This window comes from Enoplosus armatus, chromosome 4 (genome assembly GCF_043641665.1).
Source record: "Enoplosus armatus isolate fEnoArm2 chromosome 4, fEnoArm2.hap1, whole genome shotgun sequence".
NCBI lineage: Eukaryota > Metazoa > Chordata > Actinopteri > Centrarchiformes > Enoplosidae > Enoplosus > Enoplosus armatus.
The window spans coordinates 885,001-902,500 of record NC_092183.1 but is presented as its reverse complement, the minus strand read 5'-3'; the positions used below and the strand labels follow the sequence as shown (position 1 = coordinate 902,500).

Below are 17,500 nucleotides of genomic sequence, written 5' to 3'. Positions count from 1 at the left end.
TCTCTGTCTGCCCCCCCCAGCTGTCTCCGTTCCCGTTCGACCAGGTGAAGGCCGAGTCGGAGCGTTTTGCCAACGCTGACCTGGTTTGGTGTCAGGAGGAGCACAAGAACCAGGGTTACTACGACTACGTGAAGCCCCGCATCAGGACCACCATCCAGAGAGCCAAACCTGTCTGGTAATGATCTTCATCTTCATCATCATCACTTTCAGTATCTTTCAGTATCAGTCAGTTTGACCCTTGACCTCTCTGTGTGTCAGGTATGCTGGTAGAGAACCGGCAGCAGCTCCGGCTACAGGAAACAAAAACACTCACCTGATGGAGCTGCGGCGTTTCCTGGACATCGCCTTCGGCCTGGACGCGTTCAAAGATCAGCAGTAGACCTGCAACACCTGGAGTAAATCCTCACCTGTCTGACCTTTGACCCCTGACCCTCCTGGATTCAGTTGTGACTCTCAAACTGCATCAACACACACACACACACACACACACACACACACACACACACACACAGTAATACTGTATACTGTAGTCTGAAAATTTTCTGTACTGCTGAGGAAATAGTACACAAATAACGCATGCTCTTATACTGCTTACTGCGCAGTCTGCAAATGTTGTGTACTACTAAGTAAACAGTACACAAGTACTGCATTCTACATAGTGCTACAGTCTGTATTTATTTACGACGTCCAAACGAAAAACAAATGAATTGTTAAAACCTATTTTTAAATTCTGAAATCGACAGCGGAAGTTAATGTTTGACTCTTTCTGTTAGTACTTCGTATAACAAAGCAGCATACAGCTTACTGTGTACTACTGTAGTAACTGTCGGCATCATCACTTCCATTTTAAATATGAAGATTCAAGCTGGTCCCATTTGAATATTGATTGTAGTGTCTATTATGGATTCATCTGCCACATGTTTCCTTGATGAATCATTTGGTTTATAAGATATTGTTCACAGTTTGAGCGTGACGACTTCAAATGTCTTGTTTTGTTCCAGCAGTTAAACCCCAAAGAGAATCTCTTTACCGATATAAAACTGAAAATGTTGGCTTTGTTCGATTATTTACTTTAATAATTTATCGATTATCAAAAGAGTTTCTTTCTGTGCTGCGACTGATCTGATCTGTTGTATCGGCACACGAGTCTGTGGAGGAAACGAGTGACTCGAGGTCCCGACGACGCCTCTGTTCAGCCGTCCACATGCTTTTGGCCAGGTAGTGTACTTTAGGATCAGGTTACATGAGTGTACTATGCAGTTGGAGTACACTGTACTACTCGATTTCATCTGCAGTACAGACACCACCTGTGTGTGCAGGATCAGTACTGTGTGTACTTTGGTCAGTAGTACTGTGTGTACTATGGACAGAGTACAGCACCAGCGTCAGGCTTGACTCCACCAGCAACTTTTTAAGTACCCAGAATGCATCAGAGGATTCGTCTGTCTTGATACAGAGTATTACTGGAAGAGTACTCTAAACCCTTAGACTGATTCATGCAAACACATTTTCATTGAATTCAAGAGGCCAAAGTTCTCAAAAGTTGTCCAAACCTGTGGATCTCAAACTGGGGGCAGGTGCTGCCTGGGGGGTGCACATGAACAGGAAGTAAAATGTGGTGAGATGCTGCTGCCAAGATTCATTCAGACAGAACAACAAGTGTCTCGACTGTTGGGAGACGAGCTCGAGTTCGGTAACAAACGTACAAGACGGACAGAAAGAAAAGAAAAACGGCTTATTGAGGAAAGACGTGAAAATGTGACAAAGCTTACTTTGCTCCTGAATTTAACGGGAGAGATGTGTGTCTTTACAGTTTAACTTGCATTTTCATTTGCACATTAACTAATTAGTTTATTAAAAAAATGTATCCGATCAAAGTTCAGGAGGACAACTTTGAGAACCACTGGTCTAAACATGAGCAGCCACACAAGAACTTCACCAGAATAAAATCGAATCTAAAATTGGCATAATTCTGAAGGAAGTCTGGTGCTATCTGCTAAAAAGAATGCGACAGTTTTGATGCGCTGTGCTGCAGATACTTTTCACTATCAAGACGAGAGGCAACAAGAAGCCAACTGAAGAGCTGTTAGAAGGCATCTTTGCTCCAGAAAAGTTGAATCGAACCATCTGGTGAAGTGAAGCCTGAAGCTGAGTTTAGGGCTCAGAAACACACACCTTCCTCCGTCCACACACACACACACACACACACACACACACACACTTCCAGCTGTAAGATGTAACAGAAGGTCAACATTATCTCGTCATCATCATCACTCCTTCCCTCCCCTCACACACACACACACACACAGGATCATCACTCATCTTCACCTGAAACGTTCAGGAAATATTTTACTTTTTAGTTTTTAATAAGCGGCTCATTAGCATCGTTAGCATCCCATTGAGAACGAATGGGATCCCGGCTAGCTGGGGGAAAGTGACAGTGTAAGAAGATTGGATTCACTACAGCAGGTGGAGGTTTTTTTGCCTTTCAGCAGGAGTGTTAGCTCGTTAAGGAAAAGTCTGTATCTAGTCACCAAGGCAACGCTTACAGTAACTGGCACACTGAGATTTTATTGTTTTTCTTTATCTTGAAGGGATATCTTGGGAATAAAATGGCCGAGGTCTGCACCATTAGGCATCCCTACATGAACCAAATGCACTGCTGATTATGATTTAACCCCTCGGCTTCTCTCCCTCTCTCTCTCTCTTTATCCCGTGCCAAAATGGATCGGAGCGTCTCATGTTTTATTACTTTTCGTGTCCTGCGAGCAGCTGAATGAACTCTGTCAGCAGGAAAACAAATCTCCTGGTTTGCAACCGAAAATAAAATGACAACAGAAGATGAAATCAGCTGCAGGTGGTGTTTTGGGCTTCTGTGAGACCAAGAAAATGATTTATTTATTTTCATAATAGGGGATTGAAATTCTCTTCATTATTTTGCTTCATTCAATAAAGAATCCTGTATGTACTGAAGAGCTGCTGAGTCCAACTCCTTATTGTGTCCGAAAGAAGAAAGTCACTCTGATTCTTTAGATCTATTTTAATTACAAAGCAAAATGCCAAAAAGTTGAGGTCATTATTATTTCTAACCAAACACCTGTAGTACTTTTCACACTAAAACCTTATTTATTCATAATAATCTCCACTGACTTCATCAATACTGTAGTTGGGATTTTCTAAGTACAAACTCCTCCAGCAGAAACCCACCAACCAGACTCTATTCAATTTTCTTACCAAAATGAAATTCATGTACTGGATTTAAAACTGAAATGTTGTTCTTTAATCTTATTAATATATTTAAGAACCTGCTGCTTTTTGAAAGTTCAGTGTTTATTTGTCTTTTTGTTTAAATATATTTGCTCTCCCCGTCATGATGATGATGATGCTCCCTTGTTTCCTTCCTCCCCTCCTTCTCATCCTCCACTTTCTTCATCATCCTTATGTCCACTTTACCTTTTCTGATCTCTTGTTGAATTCCTTTGTTCTCATCTTTGTACCTTCATCTTCCTCCTCCCACCTCTCCTCTTCTTCCTCCCTTTCCTCTCCTCCTCCTCGTTCTCCTCCTCTTCCCCCCTTCTTCTCCTCCTCCTCCTCCTCTTCCTCTAGATGTCACATGAAATTACTATCATAGGTGTGTGTGTCTGAGAGAGAGAGAGCATCAGTTGCCATGGAAACACAGGCTGCAGGTCACAGCAACATGTCTTCAGGCGATGTCACAGTGATGTCAGCAGCGTTGGAACCTACACGTGTGTACACAGTCTGAGTTTAGTTTATTGATAATAAGCAGCAACAAGATCAACCTGAAGGGTTGAAATACGGATCAGGACCCTTCAGATAAGACGAGGTCCAATCACTGACGACGTGAGGTCAATCCTCAGACGCTGGGAACGAAGAGTTCCAGGTTAATGAGAGCCTTAAACCTCAGACCAGTTCACCACAGTACCAACAACCAGTAAGACTTTCCAGATGTTATATTACATCACAGCTGCAGACTGCTTCTCTCTGAACTCTGTCAAACATGTTGGAAACTTCTGAACAACATCAGGAAGAAATCTGATCACCATCATCTGAAGTCCTGATTTAATCAGATTACTCTCAATAATCCGGTTTGTGTCTGTCTCTCTCTCCCTGTCTGTGTGGGTGTCTCTCTCTCTCTCTCTCTCTCTCTGTCTGTCTGTCTGTGTGGGTGTCTCTCTCTCTCTCTGGTTGTCTCTCTCTCTCTCTCTCCCTGTCTGTGTGGGTGTCTCTCTCTCTCTGGTTGTCTCTCTCTCCCTGTCTGTGTGGTTGTCTCTCTCTCTCTGTCTGTCTGTCTGGTTGTCTCTCTCTCTCTCTCTCTGTCATTCTCTGTCTGTCTGGTTGTCTCTCTCTCTCTCTCTGTCATTCTCTGTCTGTCTGGTTGTCTCTCTCTCTCTCTCTCTCTCTCTCTGTCTTTCTCTGTCTGTGAGGTTGTCTCTCTCTCTCTCTCTCTCTGTCTGTGTAGGTGTCTCTCTCTCTCTGTCTGTGTAGGTGTCTCTCTCTCTCTGGTCGTCTCTCTCTCTGTCTGTGTAGGTGTCTCTCTCTCTCTCTCTCTGTAGTTGTCTCTCTCTCCCTCTCTCTCTCTCTGGTCGTCTCTCTCTCTGTCTGTGTAGGTGTCTCTCTCTCTCTCTCTGTAGTTGTCTCTCTCTCTCTGGTCGTCTCTCTCTCTGTCTGTGTAGTTGTCTCTCTCTCTCTCTGGTCGTCTCTCTCTCTCTCTCTCTCTGTAGTTGTCTCTCTCTCTCTGGTCGTCTCTCTCTCTCTCTCTGTCTGTGTAGGTGTCTCTCTCTCTCTCTCTCTGTCTGTGTAGTTGTCTCTCTCTCTCTCTCTCTGGTCGTCTCTCTCTCTCTCTCTCTCTCTGTCTGTGTAGGTGTCTCTCTCTCTCTCTCTCTCTGTAGGTGTCTCTCTCTCTCTCTCTGTCTGTGTAGGTGTCTCTCTCTCTCTCTCTGTCTGTGTAGTTGTCTCTCTCTCTCTCTCTCTCTGGTCGTCTCTCTCTCTCTCTCTCTCTCTGTCTGTGTAGGTGTCTCTCTCTCTCTCTGGTCGTCTCTCTCTCTCTCTCTCTGTAGTTGTCTCTCTCTCTCTGGTCGTCTCTCTCTCTCTCTCTCTCTCTCTCTCTGGTCGTCTCTCTCTCTCTCTCTCTCTCTGTCTGTGTAGTTGTCTCTCTCTCTCTCTCTCTGGTCGTCTCTCTCTCTCTCTCTCTGTCTGTGTAGTTGTCTCTCTCTCTCTCTCTCTCTCTGGTCGTCTCTCTCTCTCTCTCTCTCTCTCTGTCTGTGTAGTTGTCTCTCTCTCTCTCTCTCTCTGGTCGTCTCTCTCTCTCTCTCTCTCTCTGTCTGTGTAGTTGTCTCTCTCTCTCTGGTCGTCTCTCTCTCTCTCTCTCTGGTCGTCTCTCTCTCTCTCTCTCTCTCTCTGGTCGTCTCTCTCTCTCTCTGTCTGTGTAGTTGTCTCTCTCTCTCTGGTCGTCTCTCTCTCTCTCTCTCTGGTCGTCTCTCTCTCTCTCTCTCTCTCTCTGGTCGTCTCTCTCTCTCTCTGTCTGTGTAGGTGTCTCTCTCTCTCTCTCTCTCCCTCTCCCTCCCCAGCCTGCTGAGTTTCACCACCGGCAGCAGAGCAGAGGAAACACAGTGAACTGGCTCTAACGTCAAACTCTAAATAATAGTGTGTTATATTCTTGTAGTATTTGATTTCTTTCTGTTTCAATAATCCTGGAGCAGCGGGGGATGGTGTCGCCCTCTGAAGCCGGATAATCAGACGCAGAGGCCGGCGGCAGGGAGGGCTAGCTGACTGCAGGTAAAGCCAGGGCTCCTGGGTGACTCTCGGATTTTATCGGAACATTTTTGGATATTTGGGACGTCTTTGAACTGGTTCTCCCGGCGGTGGTGGTGGACTGTTCTGGCTTTGGGTGCGCTCGGTCCTTGATGCCCCGGAGGCCCGGAGGAGCTCAGACTGCGGAGCCCCGGAGCAGGGCTCGGACACCGGTGAAGTAGAGGAGGTAGGTCGACTATGGGACAAACAACACTTCTGCTCATCGTGTCTGTGTGTGATGGATACAGTTAATGTTTTAATAAAAGGGAATGTGTCGATAATTAAAATACAGACCGGGCTGCTCGGTGTGATCCACATGTTAGCTAACCTTAGGTGAATGTTTTGTGCTGGAGGAAGAAGCTAGCTGGCGGCTAACTGATAGCCTCGTAGCATTCCATTGTCACAGCCCGTTGGGCTAGCTAGGCTAACAGGCTAGCCTTGTAACAGCCGCGAGAATGTATATCCAATAAACGCGGTAAATTTAACACGTTATCTGATGTTTGAAATCTCACTTCGTGACCATTTGAATAATAAGTGTCCGGAAAATTATTTAGGCAGTTCAGACTCAGTGGACTGTTGTCGTCTTGTTAGCATGCTAATGCTAACAGCGGTGCTACCTACAGCAAGGAAAAGCCTCATTTCCCTGCCGCTGGGAGCACAGGGAGCTGTCTGTTAGCTGTTAGCATTAGCTTCTACCTGATTGCAACACTACAAGGAATCTCAAAATGTCTCCTCTGACACTGACATTTTGTCGGAGGTTTTCATTTCCCCGGTCAAACGGAGATATGGAGACGGGATAACCGGGACAACACCTCCCGCTTTATCTCGGGTTTTCAAATTATTAGCCACAACATTATTATTATTATTAGCAGCGTGCGTGTGTCGCGTGCGCGCTGCTCGGGGTAGGAGGGGTTGGCAGTTTGAAGGCCAGACAGTAAAACCAGTTTTCGACACAGACTTCAGTCCGCACACTAACACACGCTCGGCGCCGCTGTGTTGTAATGTGTTGGACTTCAATAAGGTTTGGTTTATCGTTCCACAGCCACAGAGTGTAGATGGGTAATAAACCTAATCAATACGCACTGAATTCAGTGGGCTGAATAAAGTCTTCAGGTAAAAAAGGTGTCAATCCAGATTAAATGATCAGATTGGCCCCCGTTGGCCCCCCAGCTACCCACCAAAGCCTACCAGTGCTCCTGCTTTGGAACAACACTTCTGGCTCCAGGTTTCTATGTGTCCAGTAGTTTGTGGTAATTTCATAAAACTAAACTTTATTCAGGAGTCTGTGCCATATGACCTCAGTATAAACCGAAATAATAATAAAGCAGTTCAAACAACATTTTCACACTTTTCAAGACGGTGCCACATAACTAGATAATAATTCAGAGCAAGTTTACTGTGGATGTTGTTGACACGCAGTGAACCTGGACACGGTGACCGGGTGGTAACACACTGAGGGTCTACAGGAAGTGACATCAGTCTGTAAAATCAGATCCAACTGTGGTGCCTTCAGGTGAGCTGGTGTTCTCTACCTTCAGTCCACGAATGACTCGCTGCTCTGTTACTCTGCAGTTTGTCTGATCACAGTGAGTTTAAGACAAGCTCTACCCGGTGGGCTCCCGGGGCGCCCCCCTTCTTGTTACTTTATGTGCTTTTTACACACTGATACTGATGTACGCTCAGTGGCCACTTTATTAGGGACACCTGTACCATCTAATACAGCTGCTCTGCCCTAAATGTCACCTTTGTGAAGCTTTTGTTGATGCTGTCAGAGTTCATTCAGCTGTGATTATTACTGAGGTCATTAGTGGTGTTGTGCTGGACTGAAGAGGCTCTAATGATTTGTCCTTCCTGTCTACATACAGGAGGGGGGCAGAACAGGACTGTGGCGTCGGTTCAGACTAATCTGGTAATTAATTTGTACTTGGAGATGACAGAAAGGAGCCTGACCCGCTGAGATTTTTAAAGAGAAAGCGTGTTGTTGTTTTCAAACAAAGAGGTGGAAGAAAAGATGGAGCAGTTTGTCCAAACTTTTGTTTCATGTCTACGTCTGAAGAAGCTGTCACACAGTATGCTGATGTTTTTAATAACTGATGCTGATATCGATATTTAAGAGTTCTGATATCAGCTGGTACTTCTTTTACATGAAACAAATAAGGACAGAAACCTGTTTGACATGTTTTTAAATGTAAGGGCTACAACTTATGACTCTTTGTTATTGATTAATCTGCTGATTTCTTTGATTAATCAATAAGTTGTTCAGTCTTTAACACATCAGTCCTCTTGTTTTGTCCGACCAACTGTCACTCAAAGATATCCAGTTAACTGAGAAAAACAGAAAATATTCTTGTTTTGGTTTAATATACCTGTTCTGTGTTATTTAACCTGTTTCGGGCTGCAGTTGAGGATTATTTTCATTATCAATTAATCTACCAGTTATTTTCTTGATTAATTGTTTTGTCTATAAATTGTCCATCACAGAGTCCATGGTGATGTCTTCAAACAGTCAGATTCAGTTTACTGAGATTTAACAGTAAGAAAACTAAGAATATCCACACTTAAGAAGCTGGAACGCTCTGAACGTTTGCTGTTAATAACTTAAATGATTGATCAGTTATTAAAAATAGTTGCTGATTAATTCTATATTGATCGGCTCGTCGGTTCATCGACTAATCGTTTCAGCTGTAAACATGTCAATCCTTGAATTCAGTGTGTTTCAGATCCATAAAATAAATGAAAACATCTGCAGTCCTCACTTTGAACTGCATTCACTGGGACTATTGCTTCAATATGATATATATAATAAATATAATATATATTACACTAAAGTTTATGAAGTATTGACACCAGCATGTACAAACATCACCCTGGCGAGCAGGTTAATAAGAGAGCGACGGCTCAGGTGGATCACATGACTCTGGTGGGTCACATGACTACTGAGGCTGCATGTTATGAACTCATTGAGTGTCGAGAGGCTCCTGTAGGTTTAAATGTTGAACATGTTGAAGGTTTTGCTCTTTTTCACAGATTTCCTGATGTTTTACTTCTGATTTGTATTTCCATTATTTAGGTTTCTGTATTGATTCATCGGCACGTTTTCTGAGTCCTGGATACTGCAGTTGTGACATTTCCGTGTGTACCTGCATGACAAAGCACAGGTGTGCTGTATTTTGTTGATGAGTTGATCAACAGAAAATGTGTCACATTGGACATATTTCACTATTTTCTTGTTGAGTTGATAGACTAAAGAGTAGATGACTTACTAAAAGCGACAGATGAATTGATAAGAGAAGCAGGCTCTCCATCTGAAGCCACTATGAGCTGTGAGATCCTCTGTAATCCAGCATGGGTCCTGATGCAGGTCTGCTGGCAGACTCTTGCACCTCAGCATTGTGTCGTGAGCGCAGCTGATAAAACTTGTTGAAGTTGGTCACAGAGCAGTTTTCAGTTTTCACTGTCAACATGAGTTAAAGTAGTCCAGGCTGCAGGTCCTGGAAAAGTCTTCAAGTCTCAGATGTTCTTGAATACAGTTGTGTTTTGTGATTTATGTTTAAAGTCTATGATTAGAAATCTAAAAATCAGTGGGAGTTATTAGTGCTTCTTCTTCTTGTCTTCTGGCAAGACATGAAGTAAGTTAATCAGCGCTTTTAGCTTCTTCAAAATAAAGTAGGGCTGCAGCTCACCTTCATTTTCTTAATCCATTAATCTGTTGATTATTTTCGCTATGAATCGAGTAATCGTTTTGTCTAAACAGTGTCAGAAGATAGTGAAAGCTGTCACCCCAGAGTCCAATGTGACGTCTTCAGAAGACAAGACAAGAAAAACAGCACCCGAAGAATGTTTGACAAAGACTTTCAAGAAGTTTTTTATTTTCTGTTGACCAGCTAATTGATTCATCAACTAATCGTTGCAGCTCTAAAACAAATAGATTTCTACTAAAGTTTTCATTTTTTCACAAGCAAAAATTTGGGAAAAGTTGTAAAAACGAAACATCATTTTGTGTAACAGGAATATATTTCTATGTAATTATCGTGTAGCCCCTCAGCTCTAATCAGGAAGCCCATGTTGGGAAACGTGTCGTCTGATTGGTCAGCAGTCTCTGATCACTCTGGGTGTAGTTGTATTAAATGGTGTGCAGACTAATGAAAGAAGCTTACAGAATACTTCCTGTTTTCCTCTGCGTCTGTGTTACTGTCTCATGGTGAACTTCATACCAAAGTCCATTCACAAATCTGGCAATTAAATGTGACCTTTATCAGCAGAGCTACACGCCCAGTAAAACTGAATCCAGACATGTTTTGTATTGTCAGTCGTTCTGCGGAGACTCTTCGGGGACAAACACAGACCTTTTTCATTTTGCGATTTTACCAGTTAAAAGTACCCACAGAGTTTATCAGCTGTAGATAATTAATACTGTAAGCTAGTCAGGTGGCAGTTATCTGGTTAATGTGCTCAAAGCTGGTGTGTGTACTGTTTATGTTCAGCCAAAGATGGTTTATTAGAGGAAGAAGCATCACTCTGGATCGTCTTCATATTTGTGAGTAATCTTCTATTGTTTGTCTTCATTCAGTTGAACTGTGGATGAAGGTTTTTGTCGTTAACCTTTTGTGTGAATGTATTCAACAAGAAGTGACCATATTGCTAATTAGGGTTAATTAATCAACTACCTATAACTGATGAATGATCCCATCTGTATTCAGAGTGTGAGGAGCGGCTGGTGTTTGTCCTCTTCCTGTCTGATGATGCAACAGTTCTGATCATCAGTTTCCAATCAGGTTTCATCTGTCTCTAAATACTACAGTACCCATGAGCCTCAGCTGCTGTCGCTATGGACACGAAGCCAGTCAGAGGAGTGAATTCAAAACGCGTTGCCACGGTTACCGAATTCATCAACTGATCCATAAGTTCATCTTTCCCTTCCACCTGCCGTCGGTCGGTGATGGAGGAAGCGTTCAGACTCAGTTACGAGTCGCAGCTTGTAACCCGACGGCGGGAACAGTTTCAGGACTTTTCTTCTGTTGGGCTTCACACGGCCGGGTTTCCAGTTTATTTCTTGTGAATAGAATAATGATGAAATGTGTTGATTTCTTGCCAAAATATTTCTTGTGTTTTTCTTTGTGTGTGACGTTCCTGTAAGAACAGACAACGTTTGTTATTTTTGATTGAACCTTTATTTCGACAGGTGATGTCATGGAGACGTGTGTCACCATCTGCTCCTTTCGGTCCGTTTCATCTGAGTTCTTTTATCACTTCATAAAACAGCAGAAGGTTTTAGTTGTGACTCAGGTTTCATTCAGAGGAAATCCAAATATCAGTGTGATGATGAAGGTGATTTACTGACACAGTGACATTCACGAAAGTTGAATCATTCGATGAAGGAAATCGTCCTGAAGCTGCGTGAGTCACTGTTCCTTCATCAGAGTTGAAATGAATGGATTTAAATCTCCAGATTATCGTCATGCGTCCCATCTGAAACTGTGTTGTTGTGGTTCCATTGTGGAACACCAGTTGGCAGTGAAAATTCTTTATCATTACTTTTGTTGATTTAATATCCTTATTAACATCGTCCTGCCTTAATGTGCCTCAGTTTTCTTTGTTGAGGTCTTAAAAAGCATGAAATCATGTTTTCTGCTGTTTGTTACACGTTCCTCCAGACATCAAGCAGAGATGCTGCGAAACCTGATTTTAATGTGGTTACTCACATTAATCAGGTTGTAATAACAAGAGAAGATGAGCTCTCGGGCTGTCTCTGGGTCAGCTGACCTGCAGCCGCCATGTCGACATGTAACACGCTCGTCTACAGCAGAATCTAGAACACACCGAACAGTTTGTTATAGACATCTGTGTTTGTAGGAGCTGGAATCAGATCCAGAATATTGGTTAACATTAGTATTAGTCATTGTTTGGCCTTTTTATGTGAAGAGACGTATATATCCAATCTGCTCGTCAATAAGAAATCCGAGAGATTCAAGTGTCTGAGAGTCGGTTTGGTCCTGGAGCGCTCTGATAGTGTGTCAATGAACCGTATCACCATCTGATCACAGTCATATGTGTGTTAGCATGTGATGCACTGTGTGTGTGTGTGTGTGATCACAGATTTTATCAGCAGCACCAACTGACCAAATGTCCAAGAGTAAACCAGTAGCCAAAGTGGCCAAACACTAATCAAACAACTTGATAAAGTGGGTGATGAATTAATCAGAGAATCTCATAAACTAGCCAGTGTGGCTAATAAGATAGTCAGAGTGGCTAGTAAACTAGTGTGTGAATATGAAGATATTATTAATGTGAAGACGTCATGTGTGTTTTCAGATCAATAGTCGGATGATTACAGTGATTTTATTTATTGTGAAAGTAGTACATTGATTGTCCTGCAAGGCATTGTGGGTATTGTATTCTTAATGATGAATGTAACAGAAGATTCTATGACTTCATTTTCTTGAAAATTGAGATGTTTTTCAATTGAGTTTGGCAGAAATCAAATCAAATGATCAGAGATTGACAGTTTATTTTGTCTTTTTCGTCACAAATTCACAACTTGTGTAGAGGCAACAAGGATGATGGGAAATGTAGTTTGTATCAACTTGACTAGAGATACTGAATCCTCTCTCTGTCTCTGTCTCCCTCCAGGAGTTTGTCTGTCTCTTTCTCTCTCTGTCTGTCTGAGTGGACCCCGGAAAGCCAGCCCCTCCCACCATGAACCCTCTGAACCAGATGAAGGCTGGACTGGCCAACAACCCACACAGGTGAACGCACACACTGACTGTCAAACTGATGTTGTACCTGTAACCACAATCTTCAAGTCCAGTTCATAGTTTTAGTGTGACAACCAGACAAAAGACAGATTTTAGCAGAAACCATCAGAAGAGTTTCAAATGTTACTTTTTAGCAAACAAAAAGCTCCAGTACAGAAACACACACACACACACACACACACACACACACACACTCACACTGATTGCCTGTGTGTGTGTGTCTGCAGTGAGGGTTCATACCCCTACGACCCCTCCAGCTGGCAGCAGCCCACCAATCAGCCCACAGGATCCCTCTCCGTGGTAACCACCGTCTGGGGAGTGACCAATCCCTCGGCCAGCCAGGTATGACATCACCAAGCAGGGAGGAAGAGTTATTAATTATGAATCATTTGGACAGGTGAAGTCCGAGTCATTGGCCCTGCTGTTTATTTGTACTTATTTACTCTTTATTTCAAGTTGTTTTAACATGTAAACAGCTCGACTTACTAATTTGTATCTGATGTTTTCATCAACATCGTTATCATCTTCTCCTCCATTCAAAATCCAGAATGTATAACTGTGTAAAACTGTGTGATGTGAAGTGTGTGTTTCTGTGTCTATCAGGGTCTGGGTGGGGGGGTGATGGGGCCCGGGGCCAACCCTGGTGGGGGGCCCATGATGCAGGGCCCTGGGGGTCCAGGCATGGCCAGCGGTCCCGGAGGCTACATGGGCCAGCAAGGCTACGGAGAGCCCAGCAAAGGCTACATGAACCAGGGCATGTACGGCCGGACGACTGGGGGCTACGCTGGAGGCCCGGGGGGATACTCAGGGAGGTGGGTGTCTTTGTTTTTAATAAGGTGTAGATGGTAACAGTGCAGTGATCATGTAATAATGTTGTAAAGATGATGAAAATGAGGCTTTACATTTTTATCATGTAGAAAATAAAACAAACAAATAATCCAAATAAATAATTAAATATGACCTTCAGTTACCCGTCGAACCCCGGAGGCTCCAGAGGTTCTGACTTCACTCAGGCCGCTGCCGCTGCCGCCGTCGCTGCTGCTGCCGCCACGGCAACCGCCACCGCCACGGCAACCGTCGCCGCCATCCAGGAGAAACAAAACCAGGAAATGAACTACGGACAGGTGAGGAGAAGAGAGGGGTCACCTCCTGTGAGGTCACATGTAGACTGAGTCAATGCTCCCTCTGCTGGAGACTTCAGGTGTCTTCATGGGGTTATTTTAACTCATGCAGGTTGATTATTTATTCATGTTCCGGCCGCTGAGCTGCCACCTGAGCCGAAGGTCGTGTCGAAGTGTCTCAAGTTGCACCAAGAACACTGACTGTAATGATGCAGTACCTCTGCAGTTACAGCTGCAGTCCGAAACTTTCTGCTCCTTCTAACTATGATGATGATGATGATGATGATGGAGCAGGAAGTGGTTGGGATTGTTTTCAGTTTGCTGTTGTTGGTCTGCAGTGAAAATGTCTCCAGGGGATGTAAAGTGATCAAGGATTAAGGATGTTAAAGGATCAGTCATCAGATCTCATGTTCAGACTCAAACCATCGGCCTGTCAGTCCGTCTCTCACTTCCTGTCTGACTTCCTGTCTGTGGCTCTCAGCTCTCAGCCCATTGGTTCCTACTGAAGATGAACATGAATCTTTAAAAACACCTCACAAACATATAGTTGTGTATAAAAGAAATAGTCATGTATAAAAAGGCTCGCTGAAGTTTTTATCAAACTAACAGGAGGAAATAGTGCATCTGTTGGGGACTATTTTCAGCGGCGGATGAATCCACATGTGGTGCTCTAGTGAGTGGGGCAGCAGGACGGTGTGTGAGGGACTGAGTCCAGATGAACTACAGTGTGTGTTCATGGTGATGAAGGAACATGTCACCCAGTGACACAGTGAGGCTCACTGAGTGTTTTTGATGAGTTGATTTGATGTTGATGATTTTGTGTCGTCATGTTCCAAGTTAACATGTTGTTAATTTTCTGTGTGTGTTAGATGGGAGGTCCAGCATATAACAACCAGTTCATGGCCCACTCCGGGCCCCGCGGCCCCCCTGGCATGGCTCCCGGAGGTATGGGCCCCGGTCCTGGACCTACCAGGGGCCCTCCCTCAATGGGCCCCATGTATGGACCTGGAGGCGGCCCCCAGAGGGTCCCTCAGCACCCAAACTACGGCCCTGGACCACAGCAGGGCCACCTGAGGCCCCCACAGGGCCTCAAACGGCCCTACAGCTCTGAGGTGAGTCCGGAGGTTTACACCGATGGTCTACTGAGAAGAAGGAGGAGTCTGACGGGGTTATTACATCAGAGTAGTTTGTTTTAGATCAGAATGAGTCACTCTGATATATGATACATTAACACATTTTCAGTTTTTATATTGAATTTGTAATAAAGCTGAATTATTGAACATAATGAAAATATATTATTTGTTTCCTTTTTGTTCCTCTCCTTCCTCCTCAGTCTTTCCCAGGAATGTCTCAGCAGTACGGCGTTCCGGTTGGTTCCAGCGTGAACGTGATGTCAGGTCCTGGTGGTGCCGGCGGTCCTATTCCAGGTTCAGGTGGAGGCGGTCACGCCGGCCCCGGCCCGTACGCGGGACCCAACATGCAGTACCATCCAGGTGAGACGTCTGCAGGTGATCACTGCACCTAAGGGGAGCGACATGTGATGAAGGTCTCCAGCCAGACTCCAACCCGGGATGCTGACATTACATGACACAATCTGATTACACAATCAGAAATCACAAATGTTCCTCGAGGGTTTTTACAATCTGTTCAGTATGCGACCCCCCACCCCCACGTACAACACAATAAACCTCCAGTATTAGGAATAAAAGCGTCTCCTCACAAGTTGTGTATGTTCATGTTTAATGTTGTACATTGAATACATGATGATGATGATTTACCTTTACTAGAGTTCAGTCTTTGTTGTCCTGCATGTACAATTTAGCTTTTAGATGAAAACAGACACAAAGAGACTCATCCATCGCTGCTACAAGCAATGATAGAAAAGAAAGATTAGTTAGAAAAGTAGCCCACGAGAAGGTTAACAGAAAGTAAAAGCAAAGTCAAACCAATAAATAAAAGTTAAAGAAGAAAACAAATGTTTAAAACAGGACAGTCTAACATTAATGAACTTCATTTCTGTTTCCCTGCAGGTCCTGGTGGTCCAGGCCCCGCCCCACAGCGCTCTGGCTCCTCCCCGTCCTACCAGAGCCATAAGATGCCCCTCCCACAGTACCCCCCCTCTGGACCCCCCAACTCACAGTACTATAAGGTGAGGAATGATAAGCAGACCTGCCTGCCTGCCTGTCTGTCTGCCTGCCTACCTACCTGTCTGTCTCTGTGTGATGTATATTTACACATGTGAGAAAATAAAAGGTAGATTTCTTTCATGTAAATGTGTTGTTGTTGTTGTTGTTGTTGTGTTTGTGCAGCAGGACCAGTTTAACGGTCAGGGTGGAGGTTTAAACGCTCTGACAGCAGGGGGCGCCGGTGGTGTCTACAGCTCCTTCAACCAGCCGCCTGCGGTAAGATGAACTCTGTGTGTGCCTGCAGATTCATATTTATATACCTATCTTACAGAATATGATTCTCATCATACATGAAACTGCCAGCTTTATATAAACAAGTTGACAGCAGCTCCACCAGCATGTAAACACTCGAGTCCTTTTCCTGACTGCATGTTTTGGGACAGACTTGAAAACCGGCTGATGCATCTCAAAGGGTCTATCCTGATACAGTCAGTTGTGACTAACATTATATAGTTATAATTATCACCCTGCAGTGTAGCTAGCATGGTTAGTGACTTCTGCCACGGTGGCACTGATCTGTATCTGTCGCCCTCTGATCGTCACACAGCTTCAGCTCGCTCTGTGAAATCTGAAACTCACAGCGCTGCTTCTTTTAAACTGAGCGTAGCCGCGTCCCCACGGTGACATCACAAGCCGCCAAGTGGGGAAAAAATGTCACGCAGGCGACTGACACTGTCACATTGTGAACGTCGCTTGTTGTTACAGAATTTGCAACATGAATACTTGGGATTCCCTGGTCTTTGATAGAATTATTAATTTATAATGGAACATTAATGCCTACATCCAACAGATGTTAAGAACGGCGTCAGATTGCATTTATTAAACTGTCTCGTCCCTGAATCATATCGCGTCATGGCTCCAGACATGTCTTATAAGGGAGAGATGCACAGCCTTCGTTGTGAGGATCTAAACACTTCTTCTCTTTCTTTGTCAGCCTGGTCGAGGGTTGCCAGGTTACCCCTCCTCACCGGTTCCTGGAAACCCCACCCCTCCCATCACCCCCAGCAGCTCAATGGCCCCGCCCTACATGTCTCCTGGCAACAGTGACGTCAAGCCGACGCCCTCTTCCTTCTTGCCTGACATCAAACCCAACATGGCCGGCCTTCCCCCTCCCCCTCCTACAGGTACCAGCGACCACCCCCCCCCCACACACACACACACACACATACCATTGGACAGTAACATCTTCATGAAAACATTGAGATCGATGCAGATGATCAGTGAAATAATCAGATCATTATGTGTCACGTCATGTATTCAGCCTCAGCTAAAGTTCAGCTAGGTCAGTGGTGATGTCACAGGAAGTGTGCAGCTTTCTGACTGTGTTGACTTCCTGTTAACAGGTAACCCTAGCGACGACCTGCGGCTGACCTTCCCGGTGCGTGACGGTGTGGTCCTAGAGCCCTTCAGATTAGAGCACAACCTGGCCGTCAGCAACCACGTCTTCCAGCTGAGAGACTCCGTCTACAAAACACTCATCTTGAGGTGAACACACACACACACACACACACACACACACACACACACACTGTCAACATTGCCGCACTCATGGTGAACTACACCACACACACATCTGAGTGTTTTATCATCTCTTGGAAGAAACTTGACTCACAGTATTCAAGCTTTA

General features: G+C 44.4%; 2 protein-coding genes across 3 annotated transcripts in view; both read left to right on the top strand.

Moving 5' to 3' along the window:
- Positions 1–2,973, top strand: part of ogdha (oxoglutarate dehydrogenase a) — a 37,571-nt gene extending 34,598 nt beyond the window's left edge. For both annotated transcript variants that reach the window (XM_070903676.1, XM_070903675.1), the window contains 2 exons: positions 21–175; positions 259–2,973. In XM_070903676.1, the coding sequence (XP_070759777.1) occupies positions 21–175; positions 259–379 (276 nt within the window). In that variant the 3' untranslated portion in view covers positions 380–2,973. The remainder of the gene's footprint in view (positions 1–20; positions 176–258) is intronic.
- Positions 2,974–5,876: 2,903 nt separating this feature from the next.
- LOC139283673 (zinc finger MIZ domain-containing protein 2-like) overlaps positions 5,877–17,500 on the top strand; it is an 18,690-nt gene continuing 7,066 nt past the window's right edge. The window contains exons 1-11 of the mRNA XM_070903691.1: positions 5,877–5,998; positions 12,442–12,557; positions 12,794–12,908; positions 13,170–13,378; positions 13,534–13,690; positions 14,557–14,799; positions 15,021–15,180; positions 15,718–15,836; positions 16,000–16,089; positions 16,808–16,997; positions 17,217–17,358. Coding sequence (XP_070759792.1) covers positions 12,508–12,557; positions 12,794–12,908; positions 13,170–13,378; positions 13,534–13,690; positions 14,557–14,799; positions 15,021–15,180; positions 15,718–15,836; positions 16,000–16,089; positions 16,808–16,997; positions 17,217–17,358 — 1,475 coding nt within the window. The 5' untranslated portion in view covers positions 5,877–5,998; positions 12,442–12,507. The remainder of the gene's footprint in view (positions 5,999–12,441; positions 12,558–12,793; positions 12,909–13,169; positions 13,379–13,533; positions 13,691–14,556; positions 14,800–15,020; positions 15,181–15,717; positions 15,837–15,999; positions 16,090–16,807; positions 16,998–17,216; positions 17,359–17,500) is intronic.